This window comes from Enoplosus armatus, chromosome 9 (genome assembly GCF_043641665.1).
Source record: "Enoplosus armatus isolate fEnoArm2 chromosome 9, fEnoArm2.hap1, whole genome shotgun sequence".
NCBI lineage: Eukaryota > Metazoa > Chordata > Actinopteri > Centrarchiformes > Enoplosidae > Enoplosus > Enoplosus armatus.
In genome coordinates, this window is record NC_092188.1 from 11,579,897 (window position 1) to 11,601,278 (window position 21,382).

At 43.1% G+C, this 21,382-nt stretch overlaps 1 protein-coding gene across 1 annotated transcript; it reads right to left on the reverse strand.

The window, feature by feature from the left end:
- Positions 1-2,909: 2,909 nt before the first annotated feature.
- Positions 2,910-20,414, reverse strand: chrnb2 (cholinergic receptor, nicotinic, beta 2). The gene is made up of 6 exons (XM_070912595.1): positions 20,363-20,414; positions 10,808-10,953; positions 9,917-9,961; positions 8,086-8,195; positions 4,804-5,932; positions 2,910-3,062 (listed from the first exon to the last, which is right to left on the reverse strand). The coding sequence occupies exons 1-6, from the start codon at positions 20,412-20,414 to the stop codon at positions 2,910-2,912; spliced, it is 1,635 nt and encodes a 544-aa protein (XP_070768696.1).
- Positions 20,415-21,382: the final 968 nt, after the last annotated feature.

Consider the following 21,382-nt stretch of genomic DNA (forward strand, 5'->3'; position numbering starts at 1 on the left):
CCCTGGAAAGAATAAATGTGACATTTACTCAAACAATGCAATGTTGGTTGTACTTTATTATAGCAGAGAAGACGAGTAAGAACACATGATGGGCACTAGGTGGCAGCAAGTGGCCCTCGATCGAATCCAGTAGTTCTGACAGAGGATTATCGCATTACCTTTAATCTGCTTCACACGCGCTGGTACACCACTTTATTCCAGCAGTGGTCGGATGGTAAAGAGATATCTATATTAATGAAATATACAGTACAATAGGTTGTAGTCTTTGATATGAGTGACAGTTACCTCTGTTGTGGTGTGAATTCATCCTACTGTTCCTCTGCACCTAAACATGCATAAGGTGTATATGATCAGGTACAGACTCTGCCTACATTCCTGTTTTTACAGGAGAATAATGAAAACTTGAGATGACTTTGGCTGGGCCCTACACCCATGATTGTTTAAAAGCCCGGCTTCCTAGAGGAAAAAAAGTGCGTAGGTATGTGTGTGTCCTTGTGAGTATATAAAAAGGAAGTTACCAGCCTCAATATTAGAAAGCCAGGAAACATTTCTTTCTTTCATTCTATCCTGTGGTGTAAGATTAATGGGAGGTTTGGGTAATAGAGTTACGTACAGACTATAGGTTACGTGTGTGTGAGTGTGAGAGGAAAAACATGCCACGCAGACACATACTTTGATTAATCTGAACCTACAACCTTTATTTGGACTGGTTAAGGTGTGCACAGGAGCAGATTTGAGAGTCAGGAAGGCGAAGGTGAAAGGGGGGGGTAATAAGGGAGGAAGTGAGAAGAAAGGAAGGAGAGTGGAAAGGTCAAAGAGGGAGAAAAAGAGTGGACAGCAGCACTTTGTTCCGTGTGGAGCCGTGCAGCCTACAGTTTTCACAGGTCTCTGTTAGGCTTTTCACACTTGTTCGGGATCTGCTGGGGATCCCCCCGGGTAATCCCATCCTCCAGAGACAGAGAGAGAGAGAGAGAGAGAGAGAGAGAGAGAGAGGCAGCTCCCAGTCCAGAACTGAGCTGCAGACTTGGCCACAAGACCAAAAAAAAAAAAGCCGGGAAAACTCACAGCGAGTTACAGTGACTGAGGATTAGAGTTTTATAGTGGCTTCCCTATGCAGTAACAACACTAACAGTCTTTTGTCTCTGCTTTTATTCCTCCTCACTATCTGGATTGTGCTTGCTGTGGTCAGATGATCCTGTTTTATTTTCAGTCTGTTGTTCCTCAGCTGCAACATAATAATAAAGTTCAAAACATCTGTACTATCAGCTCTCATGTATCGCCCTATACCTTTTTGTAATTTCCCTCTTTCTTATTGAAAGTCTAATTCATCCTTCACTCCCTGTGTGCCACAAGAGGCCTTTTTTCTTCAGGGAAAATTGTGGAGATAGTACAGATCAGCCAGCCCGTGATGAAAAGGAAAACTGCCGAAATGAATGGATGTTTAGAGAATGTAGGTAATCATTATTCTAATTGGACTAAATGTCAGAAATGTGTTTGTCCATGGAAGACCAGATAAAGGGGAGAGAGTTGGAGAGAGGTTGCCACAGATTAATAGAAAGGAGGGGGAGACACACATACAGTACACTCTTCTGAACATTGTATCTGACAGATGTGATAATGCATTGGGGTATGGGGCACGCACACACACATACACACACACACACACACACACATACACACACACACACACACACACACACACACACACGCATACATGTATACATATGCTCTGAACATTACATACTGAAATATGAAATTACATATTAATACACATAATAGCTTCATTTCCATGGTAAAAGCCTCATCCATCCCCACCCGTCCATCAATGTAATTTGATTCACGTTACTTTTCCCAATTCTGATCTTTGCTCCATACGTACTCCATCTTGGAGAAATCATGTTCCACAGTCCATCATATAGGAGGTCCTATCCACCATATCCACCACCACCTCAGGAGCTAGACTCATCTCACTGCAGCGGTGCACTCTGGCACAGCAGGCCGCTGCTGTTCTCTACTTAATGTGCACAACTCTCTAAGCAAAAACCTGTCCATGCATAATCTATTACTTCATCCCCTTGACTTGCATCTATTAATGCAACCTGGCTCCTTCTTTAATTCAAGCCCCCTCTATGTATGTTCCTTCACAATCTGTTGCTTTTACACATATTGTGTTAGTGTGCGCATCACAGGCTGTGTAGAGTTTATATCACATTCTTGTTTAATCTATACAATCATACAACACACCGTAGCCTCTCTATCAGCAACAGACCCTCGCATGAGCTAACACATAGAGAAATCTTAATAATATATTCCTAATGCTATACTGTGGTAAGCCGCTACGCTATGATAAAATATACTGAATCAGTTCACTGACGTAGTGGATTTCTGAAAAAATAAAATAAATGTATAAGAACCTTGATATGAACCTCCCTTCCCTTTCTGATTAGCTCCCTCTGACATCAGTCAAACGTGTGAATGAGTAATGTCATAGTTGAAGGCGGGCATGTCATGTGTCAATTAAGCAGTCAGCGCCGAGCGGGAAAATTGGCTGCCGTAAGGTTCAACAAGGAGTAAATCAGAGCATCCTCGCTCCCTGACTGGTTGAGGAGGAGAGCAGGGAGGGACCTTTCCACCAGAAAGGGGAGGTCAGTCCATCAAACATCTGGACAAAAAACTGCAGGTAAGAGTATGATGGTGTTTTTCCTTTTTCTTCATACAAGAAAAAACTGTTCGTTGCAAAAAACGTTACTATAAAGGTAATGGGCGTGATTGCTGTTCAGTTCCAGTTCTGGTTCCAGTTCAATAGACACAATAAAACCCAGACCCGCACCCCCAACCTCCAGCCCTTGTCCTGCTGTGCTGATTGGTCGGGGGAGCTGTCCATCGTCGTGTTCGCGGCCTGGGAATGGTCAGCCTGGCGAGCTGGTGATGGTCTTGACTGTGTAATTCTGGAAGAGCGGCTGCATGAACATGCCCACCGTGCCGAACACGCACACAAACACAAAGATCCACAGGAAGAGGCGGTCGATCACCATGGCAACGTACTTCCAGTCCTCGCTCACCTGTGGACAGGGATGGGACAAAAGGGGATTTGGGATGGGCCGAAGAGAAAGATTAAGGTGAGCAGACATACACTCTCTCATGTCCTCTCATTCTCTCTATATCTATCCCTCTGCCTTTCCCTATGCAGAGGGTTAATGGAGGTGAAGGGTTAATGTGAGCGGAGACTGGTTCTGCCACACAGCTCTGATGAGGTCCCACACGAGTCAAGGAGGAGGAGAAGGACGTGAGAGAGAGTGATGGAGGGCAGAAAGACGGAGGGTGTGCTGACACTGTAACCCCTGCAATGATGACTTGGGGAGGAGGGGGAGGAAGAGGAGGAGGAGAAGGGGAAGGGCTGACACGCCATGCAATGTGCCAGGAGAGGGAGGATTTTAAAGCTGTCGGCATGGCAACAGGATGGCAACTATGTTGGTGACGGACAGAATTACAGAGGATTGTTAATTCCCGTGTCAGTTTCTTTCATTCCAGGAGAGAAGGCTGGTTTCCTAAGATGCCTTGAGGGAAAGCGATAAAACATACCACCCTCACTCTGCTGTCTTGGCTCCTCTATTCCAGCGCCTCGCCAGTTGTACTCCTTCTCTATGCACACGTCATGCCGCTGCTATAATTACATGTCTGTGTTGAATATTCAGAGGGCTGTGATTGCGTCACCAGACCTGTCTCCTTTGCTTATGCTCTGGTGTAGTCCCCCATGCGTTTCAAATGGCAGAGCTAAACGGCACTGCTGCACCGCTCTATCGTCACTATGACTTGATATGGCACTGAGAGGACAGATCTGCGCTGCTCAGGATGCTGTTTGTGGTTAGTAACGTATGCACATAAAATAAGATGATTTATGCTGCGATTCTATCCACACAGAGACAAGATAATAATTCATGTCAATGTGGAGAAGAGCCCAAGTGATACTTTGGCAGGCTGGTATTATCCGCTGATATCAGTTATACAGTATCTTTATTTAAGTGTATGTTGGCAAGAAATTGCAGAGCAGTAAACTGCAGCAATAAAGGATTTATTGGCAGCATCGCCAGCCTGTATATTTTACTTTGTCTATTTGTGTTTAAATTTAAAAAATATAGTTAAAAAATCTCACCTGTTTAATGTGTTTTTATGGTGCAGACCAAACAGATGTAACCCGTAACTGTGACATTATCACGTTATAAAGTTGATATGGCGAACAAGTTAGCTATCAGTTACCTATTTACACATCCAGCAGTCACGGAGCAACAAATGTAAGCCAAGTATTTACTCTCATTTTAGCTTTGTTTCTACCAAACCAGAAATCTCTGGCTCTTTAGCTGCTAAACGCTCCAACGCTATGTTCACCAGCTAGTTGCTAACTTTGTCTGTCTGTTTTTGGTGTTGCGCAGGTAGCATACAGTACAGCGTACTGCCCGGTGTGTCTGGAAATGACACTGATGAGAATGGTGAGAGGGAACCAAAAGAGTAAAGGTTGCAAAACCAAACCAGTGAGCTAAAATAATAGAACTGAGGGGGTTTGTGACTATGAGCGTCATCTTTCACATTACTCACATATATGATATAAAGATATTCATTACAGCAGCTTTAAATCATTTGTTTATATAAATTTTTTTTATATCAGCTGATATATCGTTATCTAATTTTTGTTTTGTCAAGTATCAATATCGCTGTCACCCAAAAAAGTCCAGTATTGGTCGTGATCTGATAAGGACTATTACTGTAATGGTGTAAATGGTATCATTCAGGTAATATCATACTCACACTCTGATCATCATCCTCGCTCTTCATGTGGTTGGCGATGAAGCGTACTCCTTCCACAGCCTCCTCAAAGCCCGGACAGGCTTGAGCCAGCAGGGCCTGAGTCAGAGCAGGGCCTCCTGGTGCTTGCTTCCCACGCGGCAGGTTTCCAGAGCCCCCTTCCCGGCCCTCCCTCACCCTGTTCAGACCATCCATGGATCCCCCTCCTGCACCTCCCAGATCCCCTCCAAACTGTTTAACAGACGCCCGGTTCACATAGCAGGTACAAGGGTCATTGTCCTCCTTGCCGAACACCCCTGTGGAGGTGGCCCCTCCGTTCCCGCCAGCACTGCCTAGCCCGAGCCCCACCATCAAGGCCCCCGCCTCCCCACTGCGCCCACCCTCTTTCTGTTCCTGGGCCCTCCTTCTTTGGCGCAGCCGTTGGCGCTCACAGCTGTTCCTGGGCTGGCGCATGAAGAGCAAGGCAGGAAGCTTGTTGAGGAACACCAGTTTAACCCAAGGGGGCATGGTGTGTGTGGTGGGCGAGCGGTGGTGTACGTTGAGCACACACACACTGGTGACAATAGAGAAAGTGACCAGGACCATGGTGAACATCAGGTACTTCCCCACGAGAGGGACGTCTAGTGAGGTGGGTGGGACGATCTTGGAGATCAGCAGCAGGAACACAGTGAGAGCCAGCAGCACAGAGATGCAGAGCGTCATCTTCTCTCCGCAGTCAGACGGCAGGTAGAAGACCAGGATCGCCAGCGAGGTGATGAGCACACACGGGATGATGAGGTTGATGGTGTAAAAAAGAGGCTTCCTGCGAATGATGAAGTCATACGTGATGTCCACGTAGGTGGGGTCGGCTGGGTTCTCGTTTCGTCTGCCTGGCAGGGCGATGATGTCCCACTCCCCGCTGGGCGTGAAGTCGTCCATGCTGGCCACGTCAGCACGGAGCACCAGGTCAATCTCAGTACGGTCGTAAGTCCAGGAGCGGAAACGTAGCGTGCAGTTCTGCTGGTCAAAGGGGAAGTGCTTGACCTCAATCTTACAGGCTGACTTATAGATAGCCGGGGGCAACCAGAAGATACTGCCGTCGTAGGAGACCACCGCGTTAGAGTAGAATGACACCTCGTAAACCCCATCAGCACTGAGTGACAGAGTGAGAGACAAAAAAGAGAAGGAGTGTCAGACATGAACAGAAACCTGTGTGTGATGATTTAATTAAAAAATATATATAAACAAAAAACATAATGAGAGGCCATGTTTCCCCCCGAGTCTCATGAACAGTGGAACATGACGCATCTCATTATGCAATACAGGTGTGTTAAAGAGCTCGAGGACACACGGATGTGGAGGTTACGGGGGGTGAGGCTTTGAAGTGTCTCAGGGCAGCAGGGTCACACACACCTGCTTCTACAAACACAAGGAACAGCATGAACACGCAGTCTAGACAGGAAACACGACTCACAGGTCAGACCGGGTCCAGTTAAACAGCTCGAATTAGACACTTCGGTCAGAAGTCAGCTGATAACATTAAAGCTGTAGATTGAATTTCCATTTAACTCAAGTTTTGGCAAGAGAACTAATTAATGATGGCTAATGCTGTGAGATGTGACACATGCAAGAGGATAATTCACAAGTTTTGACTGATTGACCCACCTGCTAAAGTACACTCTGAGGAACAGCGACTTTCCTGCAAATTTAGAGATTTCAAAATTGGCAGGTCTTGTGCTGCTGTATCCAGGGCTAATCCTCCTGTTTATGTGACTGACATGAGTTCGAAGACTTGGAGGATAGCGTGTCGACCTGGGGTTTGTGGAATTAACGGGATCATTTTATCCGGAGGTCAGTGGGTCAGGGATCTTTTAATCTTTAGTAAAGTAAGGAGTGAGGCAGGGAAAGAGGAGAAGGCCAGACAGATCACTGTACTCTGATGAGCTGATTTACATACTGTAGGCTGACACTCACTTTCCATTGCATTGAGTGGTCTGCAACATCCTTACCTCCCTCAGACATGCAGGCAAATTCTAATTAAAGATGACACGAGACAGATTTCTGTTTTACACATGTGACGAGTTTTGTGTTACATAATGCATTACAGTGGAACACAGTTAATTGCATTGAAAATAAAATGTACATGTATGTGATTTTGCATACATTTGTCATATGGTTGAGTGTAACCATATCACCCAAACCTACACTTAAGTCTGGATTAACAAGTGGGCAAAGTGGGCAACAGCCCGGGGACCCCAAAAGCCCCGGGTTCACTTTCAACCGTTTTTAGGTAATTTAATTAATTGCAAATTCTGTCAGGGAATTTGCACCACATAAGTAAAATTTCGACAAAGGTATTGGTGGTCCCTGTGTCTAAATATAGTTTTAAGACTTAATTAAAACTAGATTTATAGTTTATTGTGCTCCCATGGTGCATATTCTTAAGTAAATTGGTGTTTAATTAAATTACCTCAAAGTATTCCAGCATCAGAGCACTAGTTGGTTTCTGTGTTTCTGTGCGCACTGATGCGCCTGATGGGAACTTGAAGGTGACAGGGTGCATGCACAATGCACAGAGGGCGGAAATGGGGGTCAAAAGGGCTCAACAGCAAATGTTTGCCCCTGGAGGCCCCTTATAGATTCATACTGGTCTACACTGTAGGCAGTAGAATACAAACTAACAGCAGCATATTTTAGAAAGGAGTAATGCAAATTGTACTTGATGTCATAAATACGACATGGTCTTTTAGAGTACAGACTCTAAATCAAAATGCAATATTTATCAAGCATCGCTGCATGCAGGACACATAAACATCACACATTTTAAACAAGCCAAAAAGAAAAAAGAGCAGTTTGTGTTTGGATGTGTGTAAATATAAATATAAATGCCTCTTACAGGTTAACTGTACGCATCTACTGCATTTGAATACATCTACTGTACATGTATTTGCGCTTACCTATTTGCGTGTGTAGTGCAGATGACTCTATCTTTGTGTGTCTCATGAGACGTGGAGGTACTGTACAGTAATGTAGCATGACTGATATGTGCAGATTACAGTGGACATACTCAGCCATGTGTGACGGTGCTGCATGTATTACACAATAAGACTTCTGGCTTTTAATTGATGTTCTTATCCAAAGAGATTTGTAATGATGGCAGCTGGGTCAAATCACCTGGGTTAGCTTTAAAACATCATTAGTATAATATGAGAATTGTATTTGCTTTTGTTGTGCATGTTTATGAGCCCATGTGTGTCTTCTAAGAGCCATCTGAAATGAGGACAGGAGGGTAAGTGAGTGACTCACTTGTTGTAGAGCACCACGTCAGGCAGCCAGATGTGTTTTGAGGGCAGCCTGACCTTCATCATTCCATCAAACTCCTCAGGGACCCAAGTCAGACGATAGTCCTGCCACTCCTGAGGGCCAATAAAAACAAAATGCTTAGTCACTCATTCACCAATCGCACTGCAGCAAGAAGACATCTTGAGAGGAGAAGGTCTGTCTGTCTGCCCGTCTTTGTGTCCGTCCGTCAGTCAGTCGGTGGTCAATATGACACATCACAAGCCACGTAAGCCTGAGGAACATCCTGTGCTGCCTGTCCCTCTACTCTTACATCATACTTTGAGCCAAAGAGAGAGAGAGAGAGAGAGAGAGAGAGAGAGAGTGAAGCGCTCATGTCAACCCTGACCCTGAATGGTCTTTTAAACGCACCCAGCCACAAACCAATCAGCATGATTAAAATGGGATCTACAGTGAGGCTGTCCCTGTGTGTGTGTGTGTGTGTGTGTGTGTGTGTGTGTGTGTGTGTGTGTGTGTGTGTGTGTGTGCATCAGTAAACATCCTCTTGTCCTCTGTGTAACCTTTTGTAAAAGACAGCATTATCTTGTTCTGTATGTTGTGTATCAGTCTGTGACATTGCCACACTGAAGCCTCTGCGACCTGCGACAGCAGCTCTTCTATGTTATGGCCATGTTGGAGCTGTAATGCTCATGCTAGGTCATCTATAGTAACTGTGATGCATTATGGTCGTTACAGTTTGTCTTGGCTCAGGACAGCTGTCCTTGGCCCCCCTTCTTACAGACAACGAGGGATCCATAGAGCACTGATGGCCACTCTACGCTCCGTTACATGTCATAAATCCTAACATGCTCAGGTGCAAGTGTGTGTGTGTGTGAACATAAGACAGACAAAATACATGAAGCTATAAACAATCTAATCAGAAATGCAGCATCCATGATGGTGACATTATACACATAAGGGTGTTTAGAGAACTGTCTGTTTCATATAGATCAAAATGTACGTCCAAATTGAACACGTCTGTGTAACACCTGCCCTCAAAAGCAAGCACATATGTTGAGGGTGTGTGTGGGTGAGTGACTTCATATACCTAGTGTGTGTAAATGTGTCCATCTACATGTTCTACCATGTTATAGGCCTCAGCTGTAAGCACATAAAGAGCCAGCCATGTAGAAGAGGGTCACAGCTCAGTCACAGGTTATCATTCACAGGTTTCACAGGGTGGGGTTATGGTAGGTCTCAACTACCCAGTTCACCAACTGAGAAATAGGGGTTCAGCATGTATGCAATGCATTTTTGATATCATCAGTTATCTGTGTTTTGTGTGTTTCCTGCTCATAAATTTCAACTCACTTCTCATATGTCTCCTGTCGGATTTTGGGCTGTCGAGGACGTGTATTGTCTGATGTCTTTCTCAATGTGTGACACTTCACCAGTCATGTCCGCTCTCAGAGCTGCTGCTCCACATGAGTATAGGCAGGATTACACTCTGACAGCTACCAGCGAAACATGGGATGCCTCTTTCCCCTCCAGTAACTGGACCACTGCTCATATTCTATGGTCTACTGGTGTGATAACTCTGTGGCCCATGATTATATTATGTAACTCAGCATGCATACTGTAGTATATCGTAGAGAGAGCATTATTCAGTGTACTTGTCACTACCATCCAAGTCCCTTGTGGTATGTGATTAACTTCCCAAAATCAAATTTAGTTTAATATTTAATTCACTGTTTGGTCTATATTTTAATAAGCTTTCTGTCGTCATTTAATTTTTCTCTGTGGCAGAATGTTTACTATGTTACGACGGTAAGATGAGGAGAAGAGTGGGAAGTCTCACCTGTGTTAGCCAGACGTTGGTGGTCATCACCTGCTCTCTTTCATGCTGCAGAAAAAGAAGACATATACTGCACATTACAAACTATGACTAAAGGGGTACCTCAGTGATTCACTACAGCACAACAAACACAACAAGATGAAGGATGTGTTTTTACAGATTTTTTAAAAATGGCATAAGTAGCAAATCCGAGATGTCCTGACCTTTAGTCCCTATAGGCTGAGTCAAGGTTCGATATGTTTAAAATGAGCGGAGTGGCCCTTTAACTTGCACAAAGCTAAAAGGCTAAACTAATAGATTTCAGTGGAGTCATTTTAAATTTATTCTTGAGCTTGTTTGCAGAGGTGGAAAATCAATAAATTTACTAAGAACTTAAGTACAATTGACTTGAGTTACTTGTTCTTTACTCGAGTATTTTAACTTTATGCTACTTTATACTTAAACTCCACTGCATTGATTTGACAGCTGCAGATACTAGTTACTTTGCAGAACCTATAATGAGCATACTGTATAAATACAATGCATTTTATACATTGAAACCACTCAACAGTATATGAAATGAGTATTATTAGCTCTGCCGCAGCCCGCTACAAGATTCAAATGCAGTTTATAGATTATAGTGAGATTTCCTGGGATTTACATCATTAGACAACTTCATTTTCAGCCTTAACCATGTGACCTGAATACAAAATGATTTGTGAAAGTCTCCAGCAGTAACAGCATTAGTCCAGTTTTTGCACCTCTACATGCAATTCTTATAATCTTTTGGAGTCTTTTTTATGTGTAATTCAAATAAAATGATGAATATCATATTTGATTGTCCTCATGCTGTGAAGCATGCACACAGATTCACACACACACACACACACAAGGGCGAGACATGAGCACACTCACCACACTGATGAGTTGGGCCAACGACACCATCAGCTGCACAGTAACCAGCTCGGAGCCATTAGTTGCAGGACGGATCAGTTTGTTGTAGTGGGCTGGGTTTAGGAGATGCTCCACCAACCGCTCCTCTGTGTCTGCCCCGAGGCCGCCTGTAATGAGAACACATTATCATCACCGTCATCTTCCTCTATCATGAGACAAAAATGTTGCGGCCATCTGTGTCTCTCTCTACGTTTTTTCGAAATCGGATATTAAGTGTAATCATACAAGAGCAGGAAATCAGTGGTTGAGTTTGAGCTGTTGAGTTTCTCTGTTTTTGCCACTGTCCTCACTGCTAGCATTGAGAGCTGGCTATCCCTGTGTATTGAGAATGCAAAGCCTTTGAACCATGGCATTACTCATCACTGCCGGCTGGAGCACGTCAGCACAGCTCGATACACACTTCTTACAAGATCTGACATCATAAGAATGAGTCAACCAGTCTGAATGTCTCTATCGCTATCCTTTCTGTCTCTATCGCTCTCTTCGTGCCTCTGTTCTGTTTCCATCTATTCTCCTCTGCTGTGTTGCACTTCTCCCCAACTGCCAGTCTTTTGTAGCTTTGGGTTATTTTCACTCCATCTCTCACTTCGTCTCCCCTGTCCCACCCCCCCGTCCCTCCCTCCCTCCCTCCCTCCCGCCATCCCTCCATCTGTAGCAGACTGTAGTCGTATCTGTGTGAGTGGTCGAGTTCGGGCAGAGCTGTCACAACACCACACAGAGGAGGGGAGGCGTTTTACTGAGAGACGTGATGCATAGAGGAAAACAACTGTTCTGCACCTTCTTCTTCCTTCCTCTCTCTCCTGCTATTCACTCCCTGCCTCTCTGGCATCTGCTCGTTCCTGTGCTGCATCTTTTCCCTCTCACAATTCTCTGACACGTTCCCCCTGAAGATAAACACAGGCTGCTTGCTGTTAACGTGGTACCAATGTTGTCATATTTAAAACCTGCTATTTTAGAGGCTATTAACGGAGCAGGAAAACAAACATGTTAAACCTCATGTGGGCAGAGCGAATGTTTAATTTCTATCTTTTCAAAATGTATGGATAAACCACTTAAGAAGAACCCTTTCGATTTCAAGAGAGTCGTTACATGCAAACAGACAATAAAAAAAACAATACAAACGGAAAAAGAGAACAATCTAGATAATATAGAATAAAAGACCCACGTTTTAAACTCAAATGTATAAACTACAAATGACAAAAAAAGGATTTATAGATAGATACATGAAGGTAGATCCAAGCAAAGAGAAGAACATGTTGAGATAAGCAAATATGTTGCAGTAGTGATGTAAAAATATGGAAATTACTCCACTGATGTTATTTTTCCTGCACTTCTGAATTCTGAATGTCTCTCTGACACTCTGCCCCCCCCCCCCCCCCCCGCCCCCCCCGCCTTGTAGCAGTGCTGTGTTCACTGAACAGGAATGATGGCCTCTGTCTCTGGATCAATGAGGACTCTATTCATGCCCCGTAAACTAAACACGCAACCCCCCCCCCTCCCCCCTTTTTAATCTCCTGCTCTTTCCTGTGTCCCGTCTCTCCCGTCTCATTTTCTTTTACACTTTCTCCGTCTTTCCATCATCCGAGCCAGCCCATATTTTCTTCTCACTCCCCCGACTGTCTCCATCGCTCTCTCCTTCTTGTTATCTCCATCTCCCCGCTGCTGACAGCTACTGTCCATTTATTGCCCCTTCCCTCGCTAATCCAACATCATCAATACACATCCTGTCAGCACATGCATGTAGCACTCTGGTTGTTTATTGTGCACGAGCGCCGGTTAGCTTTTTTATGTGAATATGTATGTGTGTCCTTCTGTGTGCACATACTCATGAGGGAAATAAGCATTACTGTCTGCGTCTGAATCATATGAGTAATGTATATTATTCCCAGAAGCACAAGGCAATAACACTGTCGGATGAGACAGAAAGCTAATACAGTTCACTTAAACAATGATGAGGCAGAAAAGGTCTTCATTTCCATCAGCCATGCTCATAATGTAAAAGGTAGTTTCATGCTCAAACTAACTATGACTAATATAACTTAAATGTCTTGCTAATTTGTCAAAATGATATTTAGTTTTTCTTCTTCAAATTAGATTTGCTATGTATCTTACATTACATTGAGCCTCTGGAGGGATCTTTGCACTTAAATCTATGAAAAAGAAGATTTTAAATCAAGGTCTTTGCTCCAAATCTCACCAAACTGACCCCAGCACCTCAACTAAACCTTATAAGAGGATCATATCATGTGAGTAGCTGCATTAGGAGGAATTATGTGGCCTTTTTACAGCAGTGAAGAGCTCCTCAGTCAGATACCATAGAAGATGACTAAGACCAACTTTACAAGGAGCCACAACAAAGCCAAGGCCAAACTGATTCAGTTGAACTATTGTGTACAATTATTACATAATTCAGTTTCAAACGTCATCTCTGTCAGCCTTTGGCTCTTCCTGTCTTTGACGTTATGATGAGATCTCAACAAATTTCAACAGGCCAAGGAACAAGTGTTTCATTTTTTGTGTAGGTGTGGAAACAGCTACATATATTTCATCTTACAGGATATTAACATCGTGATCGAGGTTGTGTTACATATAATATTGTCACATCAACTACAGCACTATGATAAAAAACAGTCTGGCATATGTATCCCACTACTATGTATGTTGACGCAAATTCCAAATCAGGACATTTTCTATCTATTAAAATAGAATAATACATTTAGGATATTGCGCAGTCTTGGCGTACATATCCACTCTCACTGAGTCTTTGTGTTTCCTGCTTATTTTTAGTTTCACTAAAATATCTGCATGCATGGGCTCAGGATGAAAGTCTAGACTAATGTTTTACGGCACTGAGACAAATTAGAGACCCAAGCAGAGAGCTTTAGTCTATTCTGTTTTTTTTCTTATCTCAAGAACAAGACTGCAAAAAATACCCACACGCCAGCCAGCCTGATCACTGCACAAACACGTTAACTGCTCGTCTTCAGCACTTCGGCTAATGCTTTTAAACAAAGACTGATCTCCCTCCTTCTCCGTGTCCACATACGACGCTCATGCTAAAGGCCGAGCTGAGTGCTTGTACTGTAATGTTGCTGGTAGCTCAGGTTGTTTTCCAGTGCAAATATTGCAAACTTAATGTGACACTATGAATATTTCAGCAGGGCTCCCCATTAGACTCCACAGCTAGGGAAGTTACACACCACATGCACATGCAAACACACACACACACACATCTCAGTGACACAGCACAGGAACAGACGAGATGGTAGCCATGTTCAGTGTTCGATTGCTTCACATCCATTTCTCTCTCCTTCCTTTAAATAGCCACCGATCTCAGAATGCTGATCAACCTCAGAAGGTGTATCGGTCTCATGGTTTTCATAAAAGTAACTTGTTTGATCATATAAAATCATTAATCATTACATTTTACAGCATGTGTTGTCTGCAGTTCACAAGGCCACTACGAGGCCAGAGTCCACACACACCGTAAAGACAAATGTGGAGAAAATGAGGGCGAAGCGAGAGCTAAATTGAATTATCCCGCTAAGACTATTACGGTGATGAACTCTATTTATACAGCTCGCTCAAATGAGAAAAGGTTGAAGGGGAAAGGAGGGTCGCTTTCTGCTCTTCTCTCCGCGCTCTGCCAAAGAGGCTTTTTGGCTGCAGCTGGGACCTTTTATGCTGAAATATTCTCAAATCAATAATGGAGAGATCCATTGATCTACTGGCAACACCCAATTGGCTCTGTAGTGCCCATAGAACTGAGATATTAATATTGATCCTCCATCCGGCCGCAATATCACAGCACTTCAAAAACAAAGCCATCCCACGGTGGACTAACTGAGGGCGGAAGCTTTATTGTCGCCAAATCCAACAAACTCCACAGTCAAGAAAAGCACGGCCAGATGAGTTTGTGCTATTTCAATCACTTATAATGATGAGGAGACATACTTTCCTCTCCAACAACATCACTAACAACCTTTAAGTATGTATCTACATCATGTCTGTTCTCATGAACAACATCATACTACTAATACTAAGGCTGTTTCTAATACTAATATACACTTAATCACAAAGGCCTTGTTTGATTTTATGTTGTATTTGCAGAAATGAAACACAAAGAAAGGGAAAAAAAGATGCACACAAATGAACAGGTTATCATAGTAATAAATACACAAAGACGATTATAGAAGAAACAGGATGGAAAGTTGGCAAGCGTAAAACACTGACATATAAATAAAAAGCAAGAGTGCATTGAAGGATGGGAGTCATGGCTTTTTATAGGTTAACACCTGATGGCACAAATACAATCAATTTTCAGATAAGTTTGAGAAGAGTTTATTAATCCATCAAAAGAAAACTATTCAAATAATCTATTAATAAGTAATTTTTCATTCACTGGTTCCAGCTTTTCAAATGTGAAGATGTGCTGTCGGTTTTACATCATTGTAAATTGATTATCGTCGGGTTTTGGACTGTTGGTCGAACAAAACAAGACATGTGAAGACGTCACCTTGGGGTCTGGGAATGGGCATTTTCCACTATTTTATGACATTTTATATAGACAAACCAACTAATTAGTTAAAATTATTAATCGAAAGAGTAATCTGCTGACTGATCAATAATGAAAATAATCATTAGTTACAGACAGTGATGAAGAATCAGCCATATTAAACTTCAGAGTAAAAGTGGACAGCAGTCTGTGGATCACTGCATTTGTTGAGGAACACGTCTTAGATATCTTTGTAGTGTGAATGTTTTAGCAGTAATGTACCATCATAGTTACAAATAGGCCTTAACGTCCACTTTTGTCTGACCCATTATCATATTAGCATACTGTGGGGCTGATCATTGATCTAACCACTGAAATAAAAATGTACTATTTTACATCTAGAGTTTGAACCCACAAAGCTCCTTTTCTCATTCTAGTCAACACCTCAAAGTTTCCAATGAATCTAAACATACAAATGTTTGCCATTTATTGTTATACAGCAGTTTTTAAAAAACGGCATCTTAGGTTTGAATATTTTTGAATATACAATATACAGTCAAACATTGTGGACAGCGTTTCCCCTAATTTTGAAACCACATCAGGTGAAATATAAAGAGAACACGTCAAAGCAGTTTAGACGACTAAAGAATCTACAGTGTAAATGTATTGTGTGATTTAAAATGTCCAGAAATCCTCCTATTGGGGATAGAAAGTATGGCTTATTTGTGTTATTTACAGCCCAAGGAGCTCGGCTGTTGGATGAAAGACGGTATAGCTTTCTAACTATAGTGGTGCATATTTCAGGGATTGCAATAAAATACATCATTTGAACTGCATAATGCCTCTCATAACAGCTATAATTTGAGCTATTATTTGGGCGCCCATAAATCCTGAGGCCATGTTATCACCAGGTCGAAGCCAGCTCCCGGGAAATGATGTGTGCACATGAAGAGATAGGAGGTTGCCTGTCTAACAGCAATACATGTATCTGGATCACATTTAAGGGCGTGTGTCTTATCTTGCAGAACTGCTGATCGAAGTCATGACAAATATGTATTTTATTTCACTTTTTTACTTTCTATTCATGAGCATATTTTTCTCTTATTTTATTGTACTTTTCCAGGCCAGTGTGCTTTTAGATGTATGTGACTACAAGATAAAATCTTTCATACATGTTATCACCAGAGGAAGGTTATCTTAAATACGCTTCTACATACACCCGCATCAGAGCATCACAAGCACAGCTTTGCCTCAATGTAAGTCAACCTTCCTTTTTTTATATATGTTCTTAGACAAAGTCAAAATTAAAACTCTTAACTTTCCAAATGTCTCTTATCTGCCTCTTCTTCTCCACTGCTTAAGTTTCTATTAAACCTCTGTGCTCTCCCTCTGCTTCCCTCTAATCTCCAGGGCCACACACTGCTGCACGCTGCTACTACTGCTGCGCATACATTCACACAAAACACACTGACTCACGCACACAATCTTGCACAAATCACACATGAGAGCACACAGTTTTACACACGGAATCACACACGTTCTCACATACAAACGCAGGCCTCTGTTGTGTGACCGCTGGGCATTTCTAATCGCAGATCCGCCGATCTGATCCTGTTGCTGTTGTGTATTGGGACTCAGTCCAAAGAGATAGAGACAGAGAAAATGAGAGAGCGAGATAAAGACAGAAAGTGACAGAAAGAGCGAGAGAGAGAGAGAGAGAGAGAGAGAGAGAGAGAGAGAGAGAATGGGAGGGCTGTGGTAATGTGCAGGTTGAGATGCTGCAGAGATCAGTGGGCTGGAACAGTGCAGCACAAAAGTGATGACAGGCTAAACTGACCGAGCAGAACTTTCTAGACTGTATCACTGCCAAGGAAATGGTTAGTTGATATTCACTAAGTGCATTCATAGAGCAGAGGACAGAGATTACACATGCAAAGAGGATGACTTGGCTGCGCCTCAAACACATCTGTTTTGAGATACAGCCGATAAAAGTGTTGCTGTAAAACTAATCCAAGTACACTTCACGTCCTTGGTTGATGAGACTGTCGCACAGCGTGCTCCATATCCAGTAACCCCCGCATCAGGTCAACTCAGCACCACAGACCTGTTTATTATGCATGGCCTGCAGGGGAAATGACAAGAGGCATCCTCCTCACACAACAGGACCGGCCACATCCTCACGGCAGTGTCTGAGACAGGTGGTGAGATGTCCTTGAGCGTCCTTGCACAGCCACTGAATGTTTGTGTATCTGTGTATGTTCAAAGTCTTATGTAAGAAAGTATTATTGTACGTCTGGAGGTGTAAAGTTGTGACTTTTTCTCCTTGTGATTCCGTCACCACCACCAATATTTGCGCTGACATTATTGTGCGTGCATTGTGCATGAAAGAGAACACATGTCTCTTCTCTTCCACTCCTCTCATGTGAGAATGTGATATGAAGGGCTGCCATCATGGGCTAATGTGAATAAATGATAATATAATTTAGTCTGATGTTGTCTTTTCTAAGTACGTATTTCACAATTATGTGTTGTGCTGCGTCTTTGTCGGGGGATTCTCTGAAATGTGTTATCATAAGCTTGTGCTCCAGGTGTGCAAGCAACGTGTGTGTGTGTGTGTGTGTGTGTGTGTGTGTGTGTGTGTGTGCGTGTGTTTGTGTGTGGATTGAGTTTATAGTCTCTGAGGATGATGCTAATCAGATTTTCTCCCTTAAGGGAAGATGACTCATTAGTACTCCACTGCTTGTGAAGCTCCTTAAAGTGATATTTCATGTGCATTTTCTCTTTTAGTACACATACCTCTGTTTGAACTCAGGAACGATCAACCAGCAAAACTGATCTTACTGCTCGGGGGGGGGGGGGGGGGGGGGGGGCAACCAGATTATTATGCACCAAGTTTAGAACAACAACAACACACATTCTTGTCACATCTGATATCATATTAGTTAGTTCTATTTGTAGTTTTCTATTAGTTTTAATTCCTTATATTTGTGCTAACATTATTTCATTTTGTTTAATTTGTATTGTGATTCAAAGAGACCTCAACCTCTTAAACTAAACATTTTACTCCTGTACACTTATATTTTCAATTTATTTTATGTGCTCTTGTGAGTATTTATTAACCAATTTATATCTGCACGGTAAAACACTTTTGTATAGTATTATTAACAAAATCAAACATTAACTTACTACTACTACTATGAAAATATTATGTGAGTTTGCTGTGTGTGTGTCCATGTTAGTGCTTGAACGTAATCTAAAGGTGGTGCTTGAAATTATATTCTTATATCTGTATGTATATCTCAACGTTCTTATATCTGTAGAACCCTTTATATATAAGTTATTATAACTAAAATCAAACATAAGTCTACCATTAAAATGCTGCATGTGTTTGCTTTGTGCGTGTGTGTGTGTGTATGAGTCTGGAGCGGGTGCTTGAAAAGATAAATGGCGGGTTAATGGAGGTCAGAGCGTTTGATCAGTTACTGTATGTCTTTGCGATTGCTTCTGGATGTAATGTGATGAACTGCGTGGTGTAAAGCTCTTTTCCTGTGTGTTTGTGTGTGTGTGTGTGTGTGTGTGTGTGTGTGTGTGTGACAGAAAGAATGAGAGTTTACGTGTGACAGAGAGAAAGCAGGAGCATGTTGTCGCCATGGGTGATGATGAACAGTTAGTCAATGCTAGGCAGATGGCCAGGCATGTGTGTGTGTGTGTGTGTGTGTGGATGGAGGTGTGTTAGTGTGCACTGTTACACAGTCAGCGACAAACCACCTTTTTTGCTTGGAGGCACTGAGCTGGCCTCTGCCCTGTCACTACTATGGATTGGCTGAAAATCTGAAGGCAGCTGTAATTCAACCAATCAGCTGATGTGTTTTCCGCTCTGCTTGGGGCAAAACCCTCGCTGAGCAGAAATTAACACCAAATTAGAGCCAATTTACGGAGGTAAAATATGTCCAAACACCCTAATAGCTTTACACTTAACACATACCTCATTAGATCCCAATGCACTACAGCGGCAACAGCGTCGTAAATAAGACTCATCCGCTCAATGCATGTCCTCCATAAAGACAAACACCATTCATCTGTTATACAGAGGCAGAAGGCTTTTCCCGCACTGCTGGATGACACATCATTTGTCCTTTGATGACAGGATGTAGAAGTTGTTTTAGCTCAACTGTGCCTCTCATTAACCTGCCCACTCAATGCAGGACCTCAGTGTTAATGAGGGAGAGGGAGAGAGAGGGAGGGAGGGGGGTATAGGTGGGTGATAAATAACATAATTTCTTCCTCCCTCTCCCTCTCTAATGTATATTTAGGGAGAAAATGATGCTACAGTGGCTCAGGGGCTTTTTTTGTGTAAGACGTAGGTTAATGTTTTGTAGATTGGATGCTCATTGACATACTATACCTGCTGTGTGTGTTATTTCATGCAACTAATTCAGACATTTAGCAGCAAAAACAATGTGTGTGCTACATTTAAATGCTTTAAAATGTGACATATTCTACTTATTCTATGTGTTGCCAAAGTGTGATTTACTACCAACAAAACCCCCCAAAATACAAGTCCATACAATAATATTACTGTGATACAATTTCACATGGTGTTACTTTATAAAGTCAGGTCTCTAAACGCAGCATACTGAGTACAACAGATACCCTAAATTAAAGGATTTCTTGTAGGTTTTAAACTGATAACGCAGATGATGATAGCTATTGCATTTGCTAGTGTTTCTACATTGTGCGCATGTGATATATGGAGTGGGCAATATTTCTCCACTACATCATTCCGTCGCGCTCGCTGCTGTTATGAGAAAGATGGTGACACAGCAGTGAAAGAGTCATTTTCTCTGCCTCCCTTCAGCATCTAACCACTCCTTTTGTTTTCTCGCTCCCTCCGTACTTTGACGAAACCCATTCAGATCCCCTTGGATGCACAAACGCGCGGTGGGGTTTTGGCCCAAATAAAGGTGACGATTCACACAAAAGCGCGTCGATGGAGGCATTCAGACGGACAAGTTACTCACCTCCCGCAATGGCGAGCAGAGCCAGCAGCAGCGGCGACCAGCCGTCCATCATCTTGCGTGCGTCCGAGCGCGCTCCGAGTCCGAAAGGTGTTCACCGCGATGGAGAGGCCACCCCAAGCACACCCGCAGTGTTACTCCCCTCCTCCTCACGACCCAAACCTCCCTTCAGTCTCTACCTGGCATGGTGACGTCAGGGCTTTCCGACGGTCCACGCTTCTTCGCCCGAAAGGGGGGAAAATAGAAATATCTCGGCGGGGCCAGGTGAGCTCTGCGCTGGGTCGTGCGGTGCTGGCTGTCCGTGCTGAACACCGCTCAGCGATGCGACGCGCTGGAGAGGCGGAGGCGGGCGGGGGGCGCGCGGAGGAGCAGGGGGGGGAGGAGGCGGGAGGGGAGGATGTGGCATACCTCAGAGGCTCCACGGCTCAGCTAACGGTGCCAGTGTCTTCCCCGCACTGAAGTCACACATCACCATATAATATTCAGCACTCCTAGGCACGTAGAGCGTGTTTGTGCTGCTAATAGCGACTTTATAGTGACCTTGTCAAACTTAATGGCATATTTGATCTCTTTCTGCCTTATCATTAATATTAGCCACAGGCCAAATAGTTGTGGCTGAAGTGGTATTTTATATCTTCTACAATTGATTTTTCATCAAGCAGCCATAAGGACACGCAGGCCACATGTAGCACGTGTGATAACGTCTGCATCAAGGCCTTTTTGCCTACATGCAAAATAGTTTACTGAGAAAATAAATTAAAACATATAATCATTTAAAGCAATAAAATGAATATCGTATCTATATGTATATGTCTGTCACACCTCACATCTTTGCCCATTCAAATAACCTCACACCACCTTTCTTTCCAGGACTGCCTGAGCCTAATGTAGTCATTATTCTGTGAATAATCTTCACCCTCTAAAAGCTGGAGGGGCATGTCTTGCTGTCTCCTATGTGATCTCTTCTTCTTTCTAGTGTTCTCTCCCTGTCACTTATCTTTCATTAAATGTCCATTTTACTTT

Bases quoted from the DNA above. Each gene is read 5' to 3' on its own strand.
- chrnb2 (XM_070912595.1), bottom strand. From the start codon at position 20,414: ATGATGGACGGCTGGTCGCCGCTGCTGCTGGCTCTGCTCGCCATTGCG. The intron at 8,196-9,916 runs GTGAGACTTCCC...ATTGGCCCTCAG, and splicing joins CCAACGTCTGGCTAACACAG to GAGTGGCAGGACTATCGTCT. The intron at 5,933-8,085 runs GTGAGTCACTCA...TCTGTCACTCAG, and splicing joins GACGTGGTGCTCTACAACAA to TGCTGATGGGGTTTACGAGG.